Genomic DNA, 20,361 nt, shown 5'->3' on the forward strand with positions numbered 1-20,361 from the left:
TAGTGATGGGTCTGGCTTCTCTAAACTCAGCTGTTTTTTCCATCAAATTATACAAGGTCTTTTCTACGGCCAGTGCAAGGAAAATGTAGCATTTCATACCATCCATAAAAAAAATATGGCCGATCATGTGATTCATAGACTGGTCTGTATGCTAGACCAGAAAATTTTCTAAGGCCTGGTTCACACCTGCGTTTGGTATTCCATTTGGGCAGTACGCTTGGGGAACCAAATACATTAAAAAGTGGTTAGCTAAGAAACCACATGGACCCCTTAGGCTCTAATGAGGTCCGTGTGTTTTCCATGCACTGTCCACATGAATTGTGCTTAGAGAACAGTGCTGCTTGCTAAAGCACTGTTTAAAATGTGACTAACAAACTTTTTCTCTTTTATTTTAGAGAGAACATCACTGTGGAGCCTGAACATCCAGGCAGAATCTCTCCGGGGGCTTGGCATAGCTAGGGCTATCAGTACAACTAGTTTGGCAAGCAGTACTTTGAATAGGATGGCCATACGACCTGTATCTATTCAGCCTGACCTTCTGAAGAGACTCTCTTGCTCTGATTTGTCAGCTCTTCAAACTCATCTTGGACCTGGACAAAAGGACAGACAAACTAAGAACACCTGGGAAGACCGGCCTAGAGTTATTAGCAAATCTTATCATGACCTTAGTCAAGTTTCGCAGTCTCCACAAAGGAGGATGCTTAGCACTAGGATGGACAGTCCCCCCAATACACTGGAAGAATTGATGAGTCGGGCATCTTTTCATTATATGGGAAAGTCTGATACAGAGTCAGTGACTGGATTTGGAAAACTTAATGAGTATGTTATATTTAGTTTTTTCTTATTGTATGAAGAAATGACTGGGGACTGGGGGAAATGGCTAAAGAGCTGGAGGTGAATAGAATATTACATACTAAACCTAGAAATGAATGATAAAAGTGAACTGCAGGACAACTTGCCCCACTGTTTATCAGTCTGTGTGTTCATCTGCATGTCTGACGTTCCACCTCATACCACCATATTCGACTGATAGAGAGTTGAGGGTTTCAGGGTTCATAATGTATACATTATGTGTAAATTTTGGTTATGTCCTTTACACCATATCAGTGGGAACCGCTGAACTAGATAAAAAAGCATTTTTTCATTTATTTATTAAAAAGCCATTTTTGTGTGTAACAAACTTATATTTTGTACCTTTATTTTGCTAAGGTCAAAATCATTTTCTGGATGTAATAGAAGCCTTGATTTGCGGAAACCTGAATCAGACTCATCCTCTATGGATGATAGTGGTCACGCCTATGTTGTAGGTCAGTATGTTATCCTATATGAAAGTGCTGTCAATTTGTTGAAAGCATGGCATTACACCTTGCACTTACGCCTCTGTGCATCTACAGATCATAATTTACATTTCATTACTCTCATGTGTTATTCATGTAGTAGCATGACCCGACAGGCTTGAATTAACAGCTGCTTACTGTCACCAGTTAGATGACTCTTGTACATGTGCTATGGCGTCCTTTCTTGTACTGATATGATTGGTATTCTCTGTTGTAGGTGTCAGCATGCATAGTCTTGGTAATCCTGCTTCACCAAACCTTTATAAAGGAAATGGTAAGTAAAGGTAATGGTTGATTGTTTTCTTGAGGAGTAGTCACAGCTTATTTCACGTTTGGGGATCAGAAAAGAACCAGATTTAGGCTGGAGCCCCATGTTGCAAAAACAGTATCTGCAAAGTGGATAGGATTCTGGCTAATCCCATCCACAAATTGCAGAAAAAAATCTGTAGTGGAAAAGTTTTGTGTTCAAAAATGCTCACATTAATGTCAATTATATCTGTGCTAAAGCTGGCGTATATCTTATAGGTATAAGGGTCCATTCACACTGAGTTTTTTGACGAGGATTTTGGTGAGGAAAAAATTCGCTTCAGGAATTAGAAAATGTTTTTTTCCTCCAGCACAGTGTATGGACCTTTAAAAAACCGTCTCCTATTGACTGCGTTGGTTTTTGTAGGTGAAATCTGCCTGAAGGAAGGGTTTTTTTTCCGCTAGCAGAACCCATAGAACGCTATGGTGAGGCGTTTTTTCCACGTGGATTCTGACATGGACATGACAAAATCCTCGACAAAAAACACTCATTGTGTGAATGGACTCTAATAGGCGTAGAAAGTCTGCAGAGGAAAACTCTGCAGACCTTCTGAGAATAACACTGCGGAAAAAATCGTGATGGGTTTCCACCGTGATATTTTCCAAAGCAATTTTTGCTTCGCCTCACTACATGGGGGTTTAGACTTAGGTAGACATTGTGGCTATTAAGAACATTATAATTTCCAGCGTTACTGTCTATGACCCATTCAAGCATACTCGGCATTTAGCTGCACCCTTGAGTTGATATAGTATGAGAAACCTACAGTATTACACATTAATCAGACTGCTGGTGACTTGTGGAGCAGACAAGAACAATAGGCGTAAAAACAAGCTGAAACTTGACATAGACTTGGTAACATCTTCACAGGAACTACAAAACATTCCTGCATGTATTAACGAAGTTTTCCCACTAACCTGACCATATTGAAATATGACAAGGACAATTACAAGTTCTAGAAGAATTTTTGCTAATATAAATAATTAAACCTATTGTACAGTGTTAAAAGATTTTCTGCAACCACTTTAGTAGTGACAGTCTTTTACCTTATTTGATGACAAATGATGTGACCATGTGCTGGCATTTTCTATGATCTAGGACTTGTCAGAAGCCCAGCCATGATTTCCTTACTGTGGCCTGGTTATCTTTTCATGCAGACACTGTCCCTGCCTGTTTCTGTGTCTCTGCACAAGAAGATATCCCAGGCACAATAAGAAAATCATGGCTAGGTTTCTAACAACTGCTAGACCATAGAAAGTTCCTGCATTCATGTCCATATGAATTAGCAACCTATGACGGCAAAAGACTGTCAACGGTAAGATGGTTAGAGAAGTTCTTAAAAATTCTATACAATATCTATAGTATTTATGTTTGCAAACATGTTTAGCTTTTAATTTTCCTCAAATTTAAATATGGCTTTTTTTTGTGGGAAAACCCAATTTAAGGCTGCATTCACACGGAGTAACGTTGGGTGTAATTTGAGCTTATTTTTACAGGCGTAGAAATCCGAGGGTCGCGTTAACGTTGCATTTACGCAGCGTTTTTTTACTACGAGCGCATACGCGGCATTTTTTGCTCGCGTACACACTCCGTTAAAAAAACGCGGAGGGTTTACGCGAGCAAAAGACGCCGCGTATGCGCTCATAGTAAAAAAACGCCTTGTAAATGCAACGTTAACTCGACCCTCGGATTTCTACGCCTGTAAAAATAAGCTCAAATTACGCCCGACGTTACTCCGTGTGAATGCAGCCTAAGGGTTATATGAAATGGATTGAAGGGGAACTAAAAGGTTACTAGGTAATAGCTAGAAAAAACGAAAATGGCAAAATACTTAGCAAATAGAAAACAAAAGAGAACGCTAGAATGGTACCATTAGGGGTGAGCCGATCTTGACTTTTCAGGATCGATTTTAAAATCCGATTTCCGATCATTTTTCATTCGAACCCGATCTCGATCCCAATTCCGATCCCAATGCAAGTCAATGGGATTTTTTTATTAATCGGAGATCGAATTTTAAAAGCAATCCTATTCACTATACAGCATGGAATCTAACAATTGATAGAATCCACGCTGTGTAGTGAATCACTAAGTAGCCAGAGGATTTTTTTTTTTAATCCTCTGTCTACTTAATCCCCCTGGTGTCCACTTACCTCCAGAGATGGCTGGTCCGGTGCCCTCCTTCTTCGCCTCGCTGCTGCTCCACGCTGCTCTTCTCCCTTCACTGCCCCCTCCCTGCCAGGTTAGGAGAGTGTGGGCGGGTTAGGAGAGTGTGGGCGGGTTAGGAGAGTGTGGGCAGGTACTGGGAGGGGAGACGTCACATCTCCCCGCCCTGTACCCGCCCACACTCTCCTAAGCCACCAGCCCCGCCTTCCTAGCGCTTTAAACACTAACCTGGGAGGCGGCGGCAGAGGCGAGAAGAGCAGCGTGGAGCGGCAGTGAGGCGAAGAAGAAGGAGGGCACCCGAGCAGTCATCTCTGTAGGTAAGTAACTAATAGAGATGTTAGTTTAGTCTCCCATTAGAATGAATGGAGGCAGCCCGTGTGCAGGGGGTTAAGGCCGTGTGCCGGCTGCTTCCATTCATTCCTATGGAACCAATGTCGATCCCACCTAAAACGATCGTGTTCGGAATTCCGATCGCGATCGTGAAATTTTCTCGATCGCCAATCAGAATCCGATCTTTTCCGAACATGTAGCTCAACCCTAGGTACCATCTAATCTGTGTTTCCAAAAGTGACTGCAGCAGAATGTGCGAAAAACGATGTCCTGGAGCAGTGAGAGGCGGTCTCTGCTTCTATTTTTTAATGCATGTACAGTACACAGCTTTATTTATTTAGTTTTCTTATATAGCTCCATCATATTCTGCAGCTCTTTACAAACATTGAAATGTCCCATATATCACAATCACAAGCTCACAATCTACATTCCCTATCAGTGTGTCTTTGGAGTGTGACTTGTATTTGCACCCTGTTCCTTGCCTCCTACTTTACACATATAGACTCCCCTTCATTTCCAGGAGAGAGGTAACCATTCAGGCCTTCTCCATGATGAAGAGTGTATTCAGAACAGATAAAAGCAAACATAAAGCACTATCTGTTTTTTTCTATGTTATACTGTAGGATAAGCGTGCACACTGGCCCTAATTCAAAATCTGTAATGGGGCCCCATTCCTACTTTGTGATATTTAGAATAGTGGTTCATTTTATGTGGAAGAGGGCCTGATGGTGACTACTAACCCTGCACCTCCTATAGCTATGATGGTAATCGTACATGTGCATTGCTGCAAATGGGGGTCACTGAATGTAATGGTTAGTCTTTGTGTATCTTTGAGGGCTGCACCTGAGACTCCTATAATGTGGTAGCTTGATTTCTACTGCTATGTAAAAATGCAGGAGAGGAGATGTTGGCAGTATACAAATGTGAATTTATCATGGAGACTTTATCATGGAGACAACCAGAAAGTTTGAACACAGGGTCGCCAAATTCCTGGGTTTTTCAGCAATTTTTACCTTTTTTGGGCAGACAAAATTTTTTTGAACACCAAAAAAATGGTAAAAATTTTAATTAATAAATTTCTATAGCTCAGAGATCAAACAAATCATGGACACATGTATTTTTTCTCATTGTTCTTGAGCCTGCATGTGCATATGTCCGTTAGATTACCCCTATAGGTAATTTATGCTAATGATAGGCATAGTTTGCTTTTTTCTTTCAATACTGTGAAATTCTGGGACTGCAGAGATCAGCACTTCCTGTCAATGGCAGGAATGTTTATTTTTCTTAGACGGTTAATGTATAGGACTGAGAATGAAATTGTGAAGAATCTTTTGTAATAGAAACAACATTTTAGGTAGTTTATATTTTAGTTAGTTTTTTTTTTTCATGTTCCTTTAAGAAGAGGTGTTTGTCTGTAGAGCACTTGTGTGGGAAGACTCGCAGGGCATTACCTTTCAATGTAAAGATATATGAAGCAGAGCAAGTTCTGGAGGTCATTCCTAGATTCTCTCTGGAATAGAAAATTTTCGCTCTACGGTTGTTAACATTCTTGTGGGTTTGTTTTGCCAACCAGTTCCTCTATAACACCTTTCAATCACTGATGCAACACAGATCAGATTTTTTTATCCTAATGACTTCCATCTTTAGTTTAGCAATCCATAGCTCAGCTGCAAAAAATTCAGTCTATGGGTTGTTATTCTTCACTGTCCACATTCCTGCATTGATTCCAGCCATTGTTCAGCTTACTCTGAAGCATATTAAAGGAACAGGAGCTCAAATAATTCTTTGCATATTCATTTCTTTAAAAAGAACCTGTCACCTGTCCTGACATGTATGTTTTAATATAGAATTGTATCCCCATGAAATAACAATTCTGGACAATCTTTTCTTATAGCTGTGTATTGTACTTCTGTGATTTTTGCTGGAAATTTGTGAATGAATTTGCAAAAGGGTATTACCAGTTGGGGGAGGGGGAAGGGTGTCTATAATGGAACTGTTGCTTAAAGGTACTGTCCATGATATTTTATTATTGCGGCAGGAGGCTGGAGAAGGTGAAAAAAAAAAAAAAAAACATACTCATCTGTCCCTGGGGCTCCGGTGTCCCATGCCGCTGTCCGGTTCACGTAGTGCCGAAGGTGCTTTTCTTGTGAAAGTCCCATCCACCTGTGATCTCCTGGTTCCTTTCCTCAGACCACTGAATGACCTCAGTGGTTACGTACAGCAGGGACTTCCAACAGAAAAACCTCGAGCACCATGGGGACCAGACAGATGCCTGGGACACTGGAGCATTGGGGACAAGTGAGTATGTTTGTTTTTGTTTTATTTTTTTCCGCATTCCCCAGCCTCCTGTTACAATAGTAAAAAATTGTGGACAATCCTATTAAGCAATTCCCAAGTAATGGAATTGCTGTGTAAGCCATTTCCAAATACACTACAAAAAAACTGGCGGATCAAAATTGGCAAGCAGAACAAGTAACCTGTGATCTCATATAGAGACCCTGCACCATGTGAGTCTGGTGTCGACTGTAGCTGGAGTCAACTTTTACAAAAATGGCATAAATGATGATGAATGTGAAGTGGGCAATGACCCTGCCCACGTGCCAATCCTCCTCTGGCCACAAAATACAATAAAAAAATATATCTCCCTTTCCTACCCTGGCAACATATTAATTTTTAGATTTCTCCTTCTATGTGCTGTGCTATCAATCCCTTGATGCTTCACCACATGAACAGCTAGAGACCGTACCATCCAACCTGCTTGTGGGGCAGTGTAATTTTCTATCTCTGTATATGCTTCTAAATAATAAGACCCCATAACAATACAGTCAGGGAGACTGAACTATCATTTTGAACTACCATTGAATGAAATATCCAGTAACAGTTTGAATAATAACTTGATTACTTAATATGGAATAGCTTATAATGGAATTCTGTAATTCCATTGACCATAGTGCTTTACAATGAACTACAAAAGCTTTCCAACTTATATTGCCATCTATAGGTATATTATAAGAGAATTATCAATAAAGGTATATATGCCTGTACTGTCTGCTTAGCTGATATTGGGTGCAATGCTATTAGAGCTGGCATGAATGTTGCATAAATAACCAAGTTGCTTCTCACATTTGTGCCACTTTTTAGTTTTAAGTTCTGAAAAAAAAATGTAGACAGAACTTTTTTTATATTATTGTTATTTTTTCTCTTTGTTTAAATAATTAGACCCACGCGGAAGGTCTCTGATGTTTGTACAACAAATATAACAGCTTGAGGGCTTTTCAGTCTTAAGAACTTCTTTATGTATTGTAGGAGTTCTTGTGAAATGCCAGCGACAGCCGTGAGACTATCATGGGACACATAGTTTTATGCCATGGTGCACAGCCAAGTATGGCAGTTGTGGTTTCAGCTTTAATTTATGTATTTTCTTAGAAGGATTTAACTGTAAGATTCTCACACACATTATATGGCTGTCTAAAGGAAGACTGGTTATAAATGACAAATGATGCAGGAAATTAACCTCATGCATGAAACTAGGGTCGATAAAGGATCCTGTTAAGGATTTCAATTCTTATAAATCTTTTTTGTTTCTTCAGTAGAAGTTATGCAAAACAAAATGTTTGGCTCTACCCCTGAAAGAGAGATTACTTTGGTGAAGTTAAAGAAAGATCCCAAGTATGACCTTGGTAAGTTCATACATGTTACTTGGGAACAGAATAAGGACACCATTGTGTGTATGGGTAACATTCACATTTTACCGGTAATTGGCAGACAGCACCTGGACTTACTGATATTGCTGCTGCATCTGCAACTTGAAACATTTACCAGCAAACCATAAACTTACTGGCACCGAGTAAGGTACGGGTAATAACACTCTGCTGGTACATAAACTTATGTTTAGGCCAAGGCTGCATGCGGAATGAAATTGCTTTGCCTCCCCCGGTGTCTTTTAAATTTTGCATTGTTAAAGGTACAATCTGCAGAAGTAATGGACATATGCTGGAGATTTAAAACACAGTGCAAGTCACTTTGTATTCATTTTGTTAGTTTTTTTTCTACACAGTACATGGCTGGGATTTGTTTAACTCACATCTAATGTGCTGCAACTGTAAAAGACTGTGTGTTAGCCACCAGCAAATTTTTGGATTTTGGAAGCTAACTCATGGCAATTTCACCTGGTGTATTCCCAGCTTTAGGCCGGTTGCAGATGACCATGTGTATTTTGCGGTCAGCAAACTAACAATGAGTGTTTCTTTTTTGGGGACAGAGTGTCTTCAGTGTGTCTTCGGGGTTTCAGTGTGTCCACAAAAACAGCCTGCATGCCATCAGTGTGTGATCCTAGTTTGCGGATTCAACAAAAACCACAGGAAACATCTAATGATGTCCCTAGCTTGTCCACAAAAACGGTACATTAGTGTGCCGACCTAGATTTTTAGTCTCCCATAGGCATCTATAGACACGTCCGTTCTGCAAACACTGCACAGAATAGGACCTGCATGCAGCATGGACTCTCAGCCCACATACTGATCAGTGGAAAACATGGTCGTGCGCATGTGCCCATAGAAATGAATGGGTCAGTGTGCTATCTGGGAAAAACATAGCTTTTATATTATCTCAGCAGCACTGTGAAGTTGGCCCTTCAATAACACTGTGGAAACAGTAAAAACTTACTTATTATTCCATTCACTATTATTTTATTCAATTACTATAGGGTTCCAGATTATGGGCGGAGAGACAACAGGAAAGCTAGACCTTGGAATATTTATAAGCTCCATAACACCTGGGGGACCAGCTGACCTGGATGGACGATTAAAACCAGGTAAGGACTGATCTGTCCAGAAGGACCAATACACAGTACTAGCTGATTGTTGGGGGGTGTTGGATGTTGGACTCCCACTAATCAGATATTGATTATCTCACCTAATGATAATCCCGGGAAGCCGCTTTAATCAGGACCATTGATGTATGAGTTTATAGGGTTTCCTCCGCTCTAAATTTAGCAGAAGTAAAAATGTAAAAACAAATGTGTTTGTTTCTGAAACTGTTAAGATTTTGCTTTGAGAGAAAAGGGCCTCTCCCTTTTTTGGTTCTCACAATAACCCCATGTTCTGTGTGTAGGGGATCGTCTTATATCAGTGAACAGTGTGAGCCTGGAGGGAGTGAGCAAGCAAGCAGCACTAGACATCCTTCATAACTCTTCTGAGGATGTCACACTTCTCGTATCTCAGCCTAAAGATAAACAGCTCCGAGGTAAAATTTACACTTTTTATATATTTTTCCATCATTGAGTTATACAAGTCATTTTCAGAAAGCATTTTTTAAGCAATGAGGCAGTCCTTTACAGCTGAATATTCTGGGTTTCTCATGTCTTAGGCTCTTTGCAGATGATCCGTGTTTTTCGTGGCTAGCACACTGACCCATTCATTTGTATGGAAACATGCACAAGACCATGTTTCACTGATCAGTGTGCGAGATATGATTCTCACATGTCCTATTCTGTTCAGTTTCTGTGGAACAGACTCGCCCATAGAAACCTATAGCAGACTAACAACCCAGGACAGCACATTGATGTACTCAGTGTGTCATAAGTGTGCCGTCCATTTTTGTGCTTTTCTCCCCACATTTTTCACTCTTTGCGGACGAAAACCACACGGATGTCATTATAGTCTATAGTCCGTGGGTTTCCTAAGGTAACAGTTTTTTATGTGAATTAGGTTTCCATTCGGGAGTCCCCATGCGGACCCCCCGAACGGAAACCCGAATGCAGATGTGAACCTAGCCTGACACTGCGTCGGCTACCCTTAATTGGGGTTGAGCCGATCTTGACTTTTCAGGATCGATTTTGAAATCCGATTTCCGATCATTTTTCATTCGAACCCGATCTCGATCCCAATTCCAATCCCAATGCAAGTCATTGGGATTTTTTTACTAATCGGAGATCGGATTTTAAAAACAATCCTGTTCACTATACAGCATGGAATCTAACAATTGAACGCTTTAATTGTTAGAATCCACGCTGTGTAGTGATTTTTTTTTTTATCACATTGAAAGCAATAGGGAAAAAAGCAGCCCATTCATTTCTATGGGGAGCGCACCTATGCTGGCTCCCATAGATTAGCAATGGGATCTGTTTTAACGCCCTGATTCGGAACGTGTTACACGTTCAGAATCAGCGAGCGTATACTCCGTGTGAAGGGGCCCTAAGATTCCCAATCTCCATGACATATTGGAAATAGCACATAACAATAATCAGCTAGTACCCGGTACTCCAGTTTTGTACACTAAAATGCTATGTTAAGTAATGATTTCTATTATGTATGGAGAGTTGTGATGTTTTGTGTATTGAACTTAATCTATGTTTCAGATCAGTAATTGTTGATATATCCTTGCTTTAAAAAAAAAAAAAAAAGGCTAATTTTTTCTAATCCATCTCTGTTATTTAAAATGTGTTCAAATACTGCACATTGTATCTGCTATTTTCTAGAACATCAGTATGATGGGTCTAAAAGTCCTTGTAAAGATAATGAAGCAGAATCTTCATCTGATGAGCGCAAAAGGTTCCCTGGTAACACAAGACTTGTGTCTGGAAGCTCATCTGGGATCTCGGCAGGAAAACGTGAGGGAAGCTTGAGTTCTCAGGATTCCCGGACAGAGAGTGCAAGCCTTTCTAATAGTCATATCAGTGGTCTTATGAGGAACCTATCAAAGGATCAGACAACACCTCTGTCATCCTCTGTCAAGAACTCTCCATCAGGCAGCTCTAAAGCTAGTGACAAGAAAAAACCTCAGTCAGACATTCATAAAGGAAAGGGGAAAAGTCCAGGTCTCACTGATTCTACGGACTATTCTGATCGAGGAGACTCTGACATGGATGAGGCTACGTATTCTAATAGCCAGGAGCAGAATACAATAAAGAAGGTTGTTTACATATCTATCTATCTATCTATCTATCTATCTATCTATCTATCTATCTATCTATCTATCTATCTATCTATCTCCTATCTATCTATCTATCTATCTCCTATCTATATATCATCTATCTATCTATCTATCTATCTATCTATCTATCTATCATCTATCTATAAAATCTATCTATCTATCATCTATCTATCTATCTAGTTGGGACCCCACTTTTTGAAAATGCAGCGTTTTGGCCAAGAAACCCTGCAATAATAAAAGCTGCATTTTACGGTACCTGTAAAGTAGATGGGATTCTGGCTAATCCCATTCACACATTCACGCAGAAGAAAAGCTGCGTTTTTGAAAAATCTGAAATTGAACATGTTTCAATAATATTTTATTTGTTTTGTTATATATTTTACAAAGGAACCTTCTTTTGAAAGTTCATCATCATCCATTGGAAAGCTCTCATCCACAACTCTTAAACCAGGAGATGTCTTCACAGTTATGTTGGCCAAGAAGGATGACAGCTTGGGGATAAGTGTCACGGTACTGTTTGACAAGGTTTTTGCGGTTTTTCTTCTTTGTGTTTGTCCTGCATGCATTTCATGTTATGTCTTAGCATTATGTATTTTATGAAGTAATTGCCAAAAGTCAGCTTCGTTTTACTACTCCTAATTAGATGAGGTCATGGAGAATCAATTACTTTTTGTAGCACTAATTTACACATTATAACAAGAATAGATCTTGTCTTGTTTAATTTCTGGAGATAGCCTCCTATTCCAGCCAGTTGTCTTACAGTGGAAGGGGCAACATACCTGAATTCATTTATTTCTCAGTTTTAATTGCAATATGAGAAAAAATAAGGTCAAAGGAAAGGATGAGATGGAGGGAGAAGTGTTGGGAAATATTGTATTGTTCTAATATTATATTAGTTTAGTGTATTTTTTTAGTTTAGTGTTCCATTAACTTGATACTTCAACAAAAAAACATTGTTTCTATAAGTTCATATCAACAATTAGATATTCCCAGGGGCAGATTGAACATGTATAGCAGCGGCCAACTTGGATATGGGCCGCTGATATGGCAAGCCACCTGCTCTGAGGCCGGCCCTTACCCTGACTATTGCTGCAGAGTGCCCCCCAGCAGCTCCCGCTCAATACCTTCAAAGTAAAGGCCTCCGTGTGGCACTAAGTGTAAGTGTTGGAGTGGTTTGCACAGCAGTTTCATTTGGCTGCACAGATCCTAACCAAAACTGCCATTATACTTTGGGGTCTTTTCAGATCCCAGAGTATAATATGATGAGGCCCAGGGGAGGCGACAAACATAAAAAACAGTGTTACTTGCATTTCTTGGGCTCCGATGCAAGTCCTCTGGCCTCTTCTGGTCTTACAGACTTAATAAATGACACCTGAGACTGCTTAGGCCTATGATTGGTCCTCAGAGGTCATGTCTGCATCATAACACAAAATAACGCCAGCGTTAACCACTTACATTGGCTCTGACGTTATTCATGACATGAAGATGCCAGAAGACAGGCAATGAAGCCAGGACAGTGAGTAACACTGCGTATTATGTTTAATCACCCTCTCGGGGCCTCTGATCATTATACTCTGGGGTCTGAAGACCCCAGTGTATTATAATGGTTCGCTGGTGGCGAAGCCCCCCGAAGTTCAGGTTCGGAGGGAGCCACTATAGTGCATTCTAGTGTGTAGATTCACCAGGGACATTTTACTATGGAGAGGGGCCACTATTGGGCATTATTGTGTGTGGAGGGTCCACAATAGGGCAGTATACTGTGTAAAGGTGCCGCTATGGGATATTGTTCTCTGTGGAGGGGCCACTATGGGACATTATACTGTATGCAGAGGCTGTTCTTAGACATTATATTGTGTGTAGGCCACAATGAGAAATTATACTGTGTAAGGGCCAGTCTAGGACATTATATAGTAGGCACTATGGGACCTTATTCTGAAAGTGTATCTCTCATTTCATTGACTTTTTTTCTGCTATTGTGTTGGTGGGTGGTGAACGTTTTAGTAATATACTTTATTGATCTATCAAACTTCCTTTTAATGGAAAACAACCTATAACGTTCTTATATGTAAAGATCTAGCCAAGCAATACCAGTTTCAGTCTGACATAGTAACTTACATAGGACTGCTGCCTCTCTCTCCATGTAAAGCAGTCCTGTGCAAAATAACTTTACATGGGACTGCTTTACATGGAGAAGCTACTTGTGTTGACCTTGCCTGCTTGTATTGACTCAATCTACTTGCACAAAGCCCACCTATAAAATGGGGCCATTGTTACCATTTTTTTCCGGGGCCACTTTCAGGTCCCAATGTGCCCCTGAATATGCATATGCTTATAGGTTTACCTTATGTTCATCTCAATATTTAGCTTTATTGGAGTGGTGAATATGTAGCAAGCATAGTACTATATAAATAAGTTTTGGTTCTAGCTCCTTGAATATCTTTCCATTCTCTTAGTAATGTCACACTGTCAATGTATCATCCAGGAAATCCATCTGTGCATGCTTTGCTGTGAGTCTATGCAGCATGTTGAGTTAAGGTGTGCTTTACATTCATCTAGTGTGAGCCTGTGTTTGAGCTTGTGTGTTTCATGGCAACTAGCTCAAGCGTGTGGCAATCTTTAGATTTATATAGTCTGTTGATTTCTATTTCATAACTTGTGGCCTTGTTGGGAAATATATTCACGGACCATTGTTGTCTATCAATACGTCTGAGGTCTTTTGTAATTCAGACATTCTTCTCATATTTGTAGTTTACTAAAGCTCTAGTCCTTCTGTATAGATTTCCCATGTGCTTCCTTGGCATATAGGTGATATAGAGCCCTTCCTATAGGCTCAATTCTGAAGCATAACTTAATGCTTCTGGGCCATTCACTTAATCATTTGTGGCTTTAGGTTTCACAGTTACGTGTTTTACTGTATTTTAAAGTGTGTATATATTCTCCTATACAGAGTAAAGTATTCACTTGTATAGGGTAATAGGTTATTTGAGAGTGTTTATGTCATTGGAAATAGCATGCCATGTCACTCCATCTCTACTTGCTTTAGTAACCAGTAGTCCCCATAGTGTTTAAAGGGATTCTACCATTAAAAATCTTTTTTCTGTGGCTAACACGTCGGAATAGCCTTTAGAAAGGCTATTCGTCTCTTACCTTTAGATCTTCGCCGCGCCGTTCCTTAGTAATACCGGTTTTTACCGGTATGTAAATTAGTTCTCTGGCAGCGATGGGGGCGGGCCCGAGCGCTGAAAATGCGATGAGGGCGTCCCCACCGCTGCCCGAGAACAGGATCCTGCGCCGCCTCTATCTTCTGCTGGATCCTCCCCTTCTTTCTTCGGCGGCTTCACCTCTGTCGGCTCTGACACTAGTAGAGCCGAATGCGCATGCGCGGCCATAGTTCCAAGGCCGCAGTTGCGCGCATGCGCATTTGGCTCTACTAGTGACAGAGCTGACAGAGGTGAAGCCGCCGAAGAAAGACGAAGAAAGAAGGGGAGGATCCAGCAGAAGATAGAGGTGGCGCAAGATCCTGTTCTCGGGCAGCGGTGGGGACGCCCTCATCGCATTTTCAGCGCTGGGGCCCGCCCCCATCGCTGCCAAAGAACTAATTTACATACCGGTAAAAACCGGTATTACTAAGGAACGGCGCGGCGGAGATCCCATCTAAAGGTAAGAGACGAATAGCCTTTCTAAAGGCTATTCCGACGTGTTAGGGACAGAAAAAAGATTTTTAATGGTAGAATCCCTTTAAGGCCAGTTTATTTATCGATCTTCCAAACATATATATTTTATTCTATTTATATTGGTAGTCTGTGATAGTTAATTAACAATGTTGTGTATCTATTTTTAGGGGGGAGTGAATACCAGTGTTAAACATGGGGGGATCTATGTGAAAGCAGTTATACCAAAAGGAGCTGCAGAATGCGATGGCAGAATACAAAAAGGTATTTTTAATAGTTTTATGTTCTGCCTTATGTATTAAGCACACTTCTCATTGTATCAAGAAATCGTCCTATACCTTTCAGAAGGGGCAACTCAGGACACTATAACTACTTTCTACAGAACAAACTTCTATTTACTGATTTTTGGGACCAAGTAGGATTAGGTTTTTGTACTAGGAGTCATTGAATTGATTGCTTTCTGGGAACTGCTAATGTGGTGCTGAGAACAACTCTTTTTCCGCTCCATGTTTTACGTATTTGTCCAGACTGACACAGTTAGATCAATTATAGCTAATAATCTGCAATCTTCTCCATGTATTTCTGACCTTGATTTGATCAAGAACTAGAAATGGGTAAAGCATTCAGTCAGGAGAAGATAATATGTGATAATGTATGTGGTCTTTAACAAAATTACTATGTATACCTTGTCCTGATGTTTTGGCAATTTATTATTTATAGATTTTTTTTTGCTCCTTTCAGTTTTTTTCTGAATTGTATTACCAATTTAGCACAAATTTACCTGAAACGGAATTGTGATTTCACTGCTGTCAGATAGATAGGTTTTTTTTCTTCACATTACCCTTGTAGAGGAGTGCAGTGGTACCTTTTTACAAAAGGGTGTACATTATAAATGCATCATAAAATGTTACTCAAGATAAACCACTATCATGTTCCCCATCAAAAACGCAAAGTAAAGAGCCTTCTATAAAATTCATGAAAACAACCACAAAAGAAAGATAAACTTGTGTACAGCATAAAACATTAAAAAGGCACCAAATAAGAAGAAAAATGGAGCAAGAGGCTTGATAAATTCTCGCTTTTATAGAAGAGATATTCTGACAGTGGTCTCCATTTGCATCTTTTGTACAAAGAATCTACATTGTGCAGTGCTTAGAGATTGGTTTAAATGTGTTGCAATAGATTGTTTCTTTTTAGGCTGGCACATTATTATTACTACACATACATGTGACGTAATAAAGATTTCAGATGCTTTCTGGGCAACAAAAGCTGCATTCATAAGATGCCAGGATAATTGATATCAGAATATTTGATAAAACAAAATAAAAAGCAATTTATTGTATCATAGAAGTACCATAGAGAAGTGAGCTATCCTTCTTCTACTACAATAGCTTTCTATCTACAGTTTGTTGCTTGACAAAACATTGACCTTTACATTTTATTCTTCATCCCCTAACAATTCATTAATTACATTCTAGCTATTATTTTAGACATAAGTTAACTATGCGATTGATGGATTATTACAAGTGTTTGTCTCCTACCAAGGTGACCGTGTGCTGTCTGTAAATGGAACCAGCCTGGAGGGCGCCACTCATAAACAAGCAGTGGAGATGTTAAGAAATACTGGTCAGGTAGGGTTTGCTAAACGTAATCTGTATTCTGGTTTTTCGCTCTGTGTGGACTGCTACTTTAACAAATTAGATTTACAACAATTGTGCACTCCATGGCATGTATAAAATCACCTTTATGCTAACGCTAGATGACATGACATAGGTGGGAAACTATGAATGAAAGTACAGTAAGACCTCAGGATTAGAGATGAGTGAACACTGTTCGGATCAGCCACTCCGAACAGCACGCTCCCATAGAAATGAATGCAAGCACCTGGCACGTACACTTTGCCGGCGGCCGGTCGCCGTGCCAGGTGCTTACATTCATTTCTATGGGAGCGTGCTGTTCGGAACGGCTGATCCGAACAGTGTTCGCTCATCTCTACTCAGTATCCACGGGTAATAGGTTCCAAGCCTACCTACAGATACAGAGAATGGTATCAAATGCTATCCCGCACAATGTACAGAGCCAGAAGGAAATGGCTCAGTGTATAGGCCTAGGGCCTAGTTACCTCGTCAGGGAGCCATCTGCTTCTCTGGCTCTGTACAGACCTGAATGGTGCTGGGGCGGTTGTCGGCCCCTAACGATCTTGTATTAATGGCTTATTAGTTAAGTGAAACCGAGGTTACTAAAACTTTAAGTGTCAGGGATTTACTGTATTTCAGAGAAGTACGTCTTCTAAGAATGAGTTAAATGAATAGAATAGGTGTTAGTAGACAGACCTAGAAGTTCTAAAAACAAAAAAGCAAAAATTATTTTGATAGCCTAAGAATGGAAGACAACTATTTAAATTTTTTTCCAAAAGACAATAAAATATGTCTGGTTATTTTGGCCTTTTTGGGTCTAGTCAATAAATGGTTAATGTCCTCAGCATAGGTGAAATCGGTGAGGTATCTATATGGTGTACAGACATCCTAAGTTGTCCAGACAGACAGGAATGTTCTTATAAGCTAACACTGTAGCTGAGGATTCTGAATGTGGGACTTCTTTTAATTGGAAAAGTTTTTCTATAAAACTTCCTCTAAATTGGACAACCGCACATAATACTCTGGATAACATATTGCACAGCACTTTGCACAGATAGTAGACACTCATACTAGTTATTGTCCCCAGGAGAGTGTCTCTCACTCGTACACAAACTCATAGTCGTCAGTTAATGTAACATATGTAGCAGCAATCCATGTAAACATGGTGAGAACATATTGCATACAGATGTTGTCCCTGGTCGCATACTTTAAGATGCTGCCATGTATTCTTTTTCTGTCCTGTATGACTGCAGAGTGCATGTGATCCCCATAGTAAGAACATCTGCTTACAGATGACATGTACATAATTGGTGTGTCCTCACATACATTGCTTATTGTTGCAGGTGGTAACACTGCTGCTTGAAAAAGGCCAGCTTCCAGCTGTGAAAGTCCATGCTCCTGTCACCCCTCAGTGTACCCCTCCTAACCAAGCAGATGCCAGCAAGCTGCACAACAAAAAGACCTCTACACCCCAAGAATACAGTTTTGTTACCGATGGTGAGAAAACATAAGTCACCCAAGCACTCAGTGCTGTATCTGCATTACTAAAGTCATAGAGAACGTCACTATATCTGTTTTGAGCTTCAGTGCAAGTCCGTGTGTCTATGTTTTATAGTAAACTTTAAGCTTTGGGTGGCGCAGCTTTTCCAGGGGAAGAAAGCTAGTGTTCTAGTTCAGTCACACTTAAGCTGGCACGGCGCAGTAAAGGGGAAATGCTCCTCCTCTGTCACATGGAGCAATTACATGGAAAAGACCCTGCACAGCAAGTTTTCTGACCATAATCAATACCATGTGTCAGGAAAAGAACATTGCCTCTGCCCTGCTAAACGTCAGCATAAGAAAGATTTCTGTTATTGCTCGCGCCCTTCTGGCTTTTAAAGCACTACTAAGAATTACTTCTTCCTCGTACTGGTTTACGAATATACTGTATGCAGATGCAGCAAGCTGAATTTGTCATTCTTTGTGTATTGTGCCTTGTTTATCTTGATATTTCTGTGTTAAGATATTGAAGTGGGTTTACCTTCAGTCCTATGGAAAAGCACAGCTAATACCAGCTCTGCGTCATATATAACATATTGGGGCAGATTTATTACAGATTCCACGCCAGATTTCTGATGTTATTGACGTGGCTGGCGTTTCTGCGCTGGACACACCACTTTCATGAACTACACTACACTTGCACTACATTTTATTTCATTTATACCAGTTTACTGGAGTAGATGACCAGTGAAATTTACGCAAGCAACCAGTTTGCAAGTATATTACAGCATAGGTAGAGCCCTGCAGAGGAGCTTTTGCAATATGAAGAGGTGTGCACCTTATCTTAAATGAGGCAACTCTTGCACTGGGGACATGAAGAATGGTGTTGAATATGTCAGTCTTCATAAATATCCCTCAGTGAGAGCAACAGTGATTTAAACGCAGATAATGTCTTTTATGCAGCTCCTTAAAGGGATTGCCTTGTCCCTCTCTCCTACTTGATCTAGTATAGGACATGAAGCGATGCTGTAGCACCCTGAGTGGGACAGTTCTCAAGGCATCAGTCCAGTATCCAGCTAGCATCATGCACATGTCCTATTAGTTGGCGTATTCACAATACACGGCTTGCTGGGTGTTGGAGGGTTGCTTTGACAACTGTCCCGTCCATTGTGCTGCAGCATCTCTCCACACCCAGTGTCAGATTAAGTGGGAGTGAGTTCCTGGACAACGCCTTTAAGCTGGCTGTAGACAACAAGATATTTATCTGCAGACCATTGGCAGATCCTACTAAATAGATAACTGCTGTTGATAATCTGATGTGGTAGGCTTTAACCAAGAGTAAACGCCCCCATACGCATTGCATTATTGTCAGCTAAATCTTTCAATTTCCAGAGGACCAAGGTCTCAAAGTAAAAAGGCATTGGGGACATTACATTTCAATGCCAGTACTTTTATTCTCGAAGGAGTTAAGCAACTGCAAGAATAGGCAGCTGCTTGTCCCCCACTGTTTTCCAAAACATATGAATTCTTGGCTAAACCAAGTCTGTATGTGCATGGTGGCATTGACAGAGATGGCCATCTAAGAGTATATTCACATCTGACCTATAGTTCCCATTGCACAAAAATTGGCACAGAAGACTTTTTCTTGTGTCGGTTTTTTAAAAATGACAGCCATCCGTTGGACCACATTAAAGTTAATGGGGTTCATCGGGTTTTGTGTGTTACCGCTCTCTTAGCAGTCCACTTTACTATTGTGAACCTAGTGTAACTTTATGGGCAGATGTTGTTAAATAAGCTTGTAGGGTCAATGATTTTCAGCTACATATTTCATGCTATGTCTAGTCCTCACTCCAGTGGTGCAGAAATTGCTTGGATATAAACGTGTATAGTGCATACATTTTAGACACCATTTAGATAGATACATGGCCTCTTTTACACTACCAAATCACCTCAGCTGTCTTTGAACTTAGGCCTGGTTCACATCCGCGTTCGGGTTTTCATTCGGGGAATTCGCTTGGGGACCCCCTTAACGGATACCTATACATATAAAAAAGCAGTTACCTAAGCAAACCCGTGGACCCCATAGATTATAATGGGGTCTGTGTGGTTTCCATTCGGGTTCCACACGAAACATGAGGAGAGAAAAGTGCTGACTTACAGGACTTTTCTCTCTGCATGTTTTGTGCGGAAACCACACGAAACCTATTTTAGTCTATGGCATCCACGGGTTTCCCAGGTAACCACTTTTCTATGCGTATAGGTTTCCATCTGGGTGGTCCCCAAGCAGACTCCCCAAACGGAAACACGAACACAGATGTGATCCGGGCCTAATTTTGTTATTTTCCACCTTGAAAGAGTGCCGGGTACTTGGCTGGGTTCTTTTTCTACTACCTGCTCTGAGCTAGATACCAAGTGAGCTAAAATGGTGGTCAAAGGTCTTGTGTCTAGACACTGTTCAGCAGATGGCAGCTGCTAAATGAAGCCGGCACTTTCTGCAGTGGTAAACA

General features: G+C 40.5%; 1 protein-coding gene across 2 annotated transcripts in view; it reads left to right on the top strand.

Annotated features, from left to right (window-relative positions):
* The window catches only part of PTPN13 (protein tyrosine phosphatase non-receptor type 13), a 158,114-nt gene that overhangs the window by 112,979 nt on the left and 24,774 nt on the right, over positions 1-20,361 (top strand). For both annotated transcript variants that reach the window (XM_075284608.1, XM_075284600.1), the window contains exons 18-28: positions 396-819; positions 1,210-1,307; positions 1,555-1,611; positions 7,728-7,814; positions 8,840-8,947; positions 9,247-9,378; positions 10,613-11,046; positions 11,455-11,577; positions 14,909-15,002; positions 16,284-16,369; positions 17,719-17,872. In XM_075284608.1, coding sequence (XP_075140709.1) covers positions 396-819; positions 1,210-1,307; positions 1,555-1,611; positions 7,728-7,814; positions 8,840-8,947; positions 9,247-9,378; positions 10,613-11,046; positions 11,455-11,577; positions 14,909-15,002; positions 16,284-16,369; positions 17,719-17,872 — 1,797 coding nt within the window. The remainder of the gene's footprint in view (positions 1-395; positions 820-1,209; positions 1,308-1,554; positions 1,612-7,727; positions 7,815-8,839; positions 8,948-9,246; positions 9,379-10,612; positions 11,047-11,454; positions 11,578-14,908; positions 15,003-16,283; positions 16,370-17,718; positions 17,873-20,361) is intronic.

Source organism: Leptodactylus fuscus, chromosome 1 (assembly GCF_031893055.1).
Source record: "Leptodactylus fuscus isolate aLepFus1 chromosome 1, aLepFus1.hap2, whole genome shotgun sequence".
Taxonomy (NCBI): Eukaryota; Metazoa; Chordata; class Amphibia; order Anura; family Leptodactylidae; genus Leptodactylus; species Leptodactylus fuscus.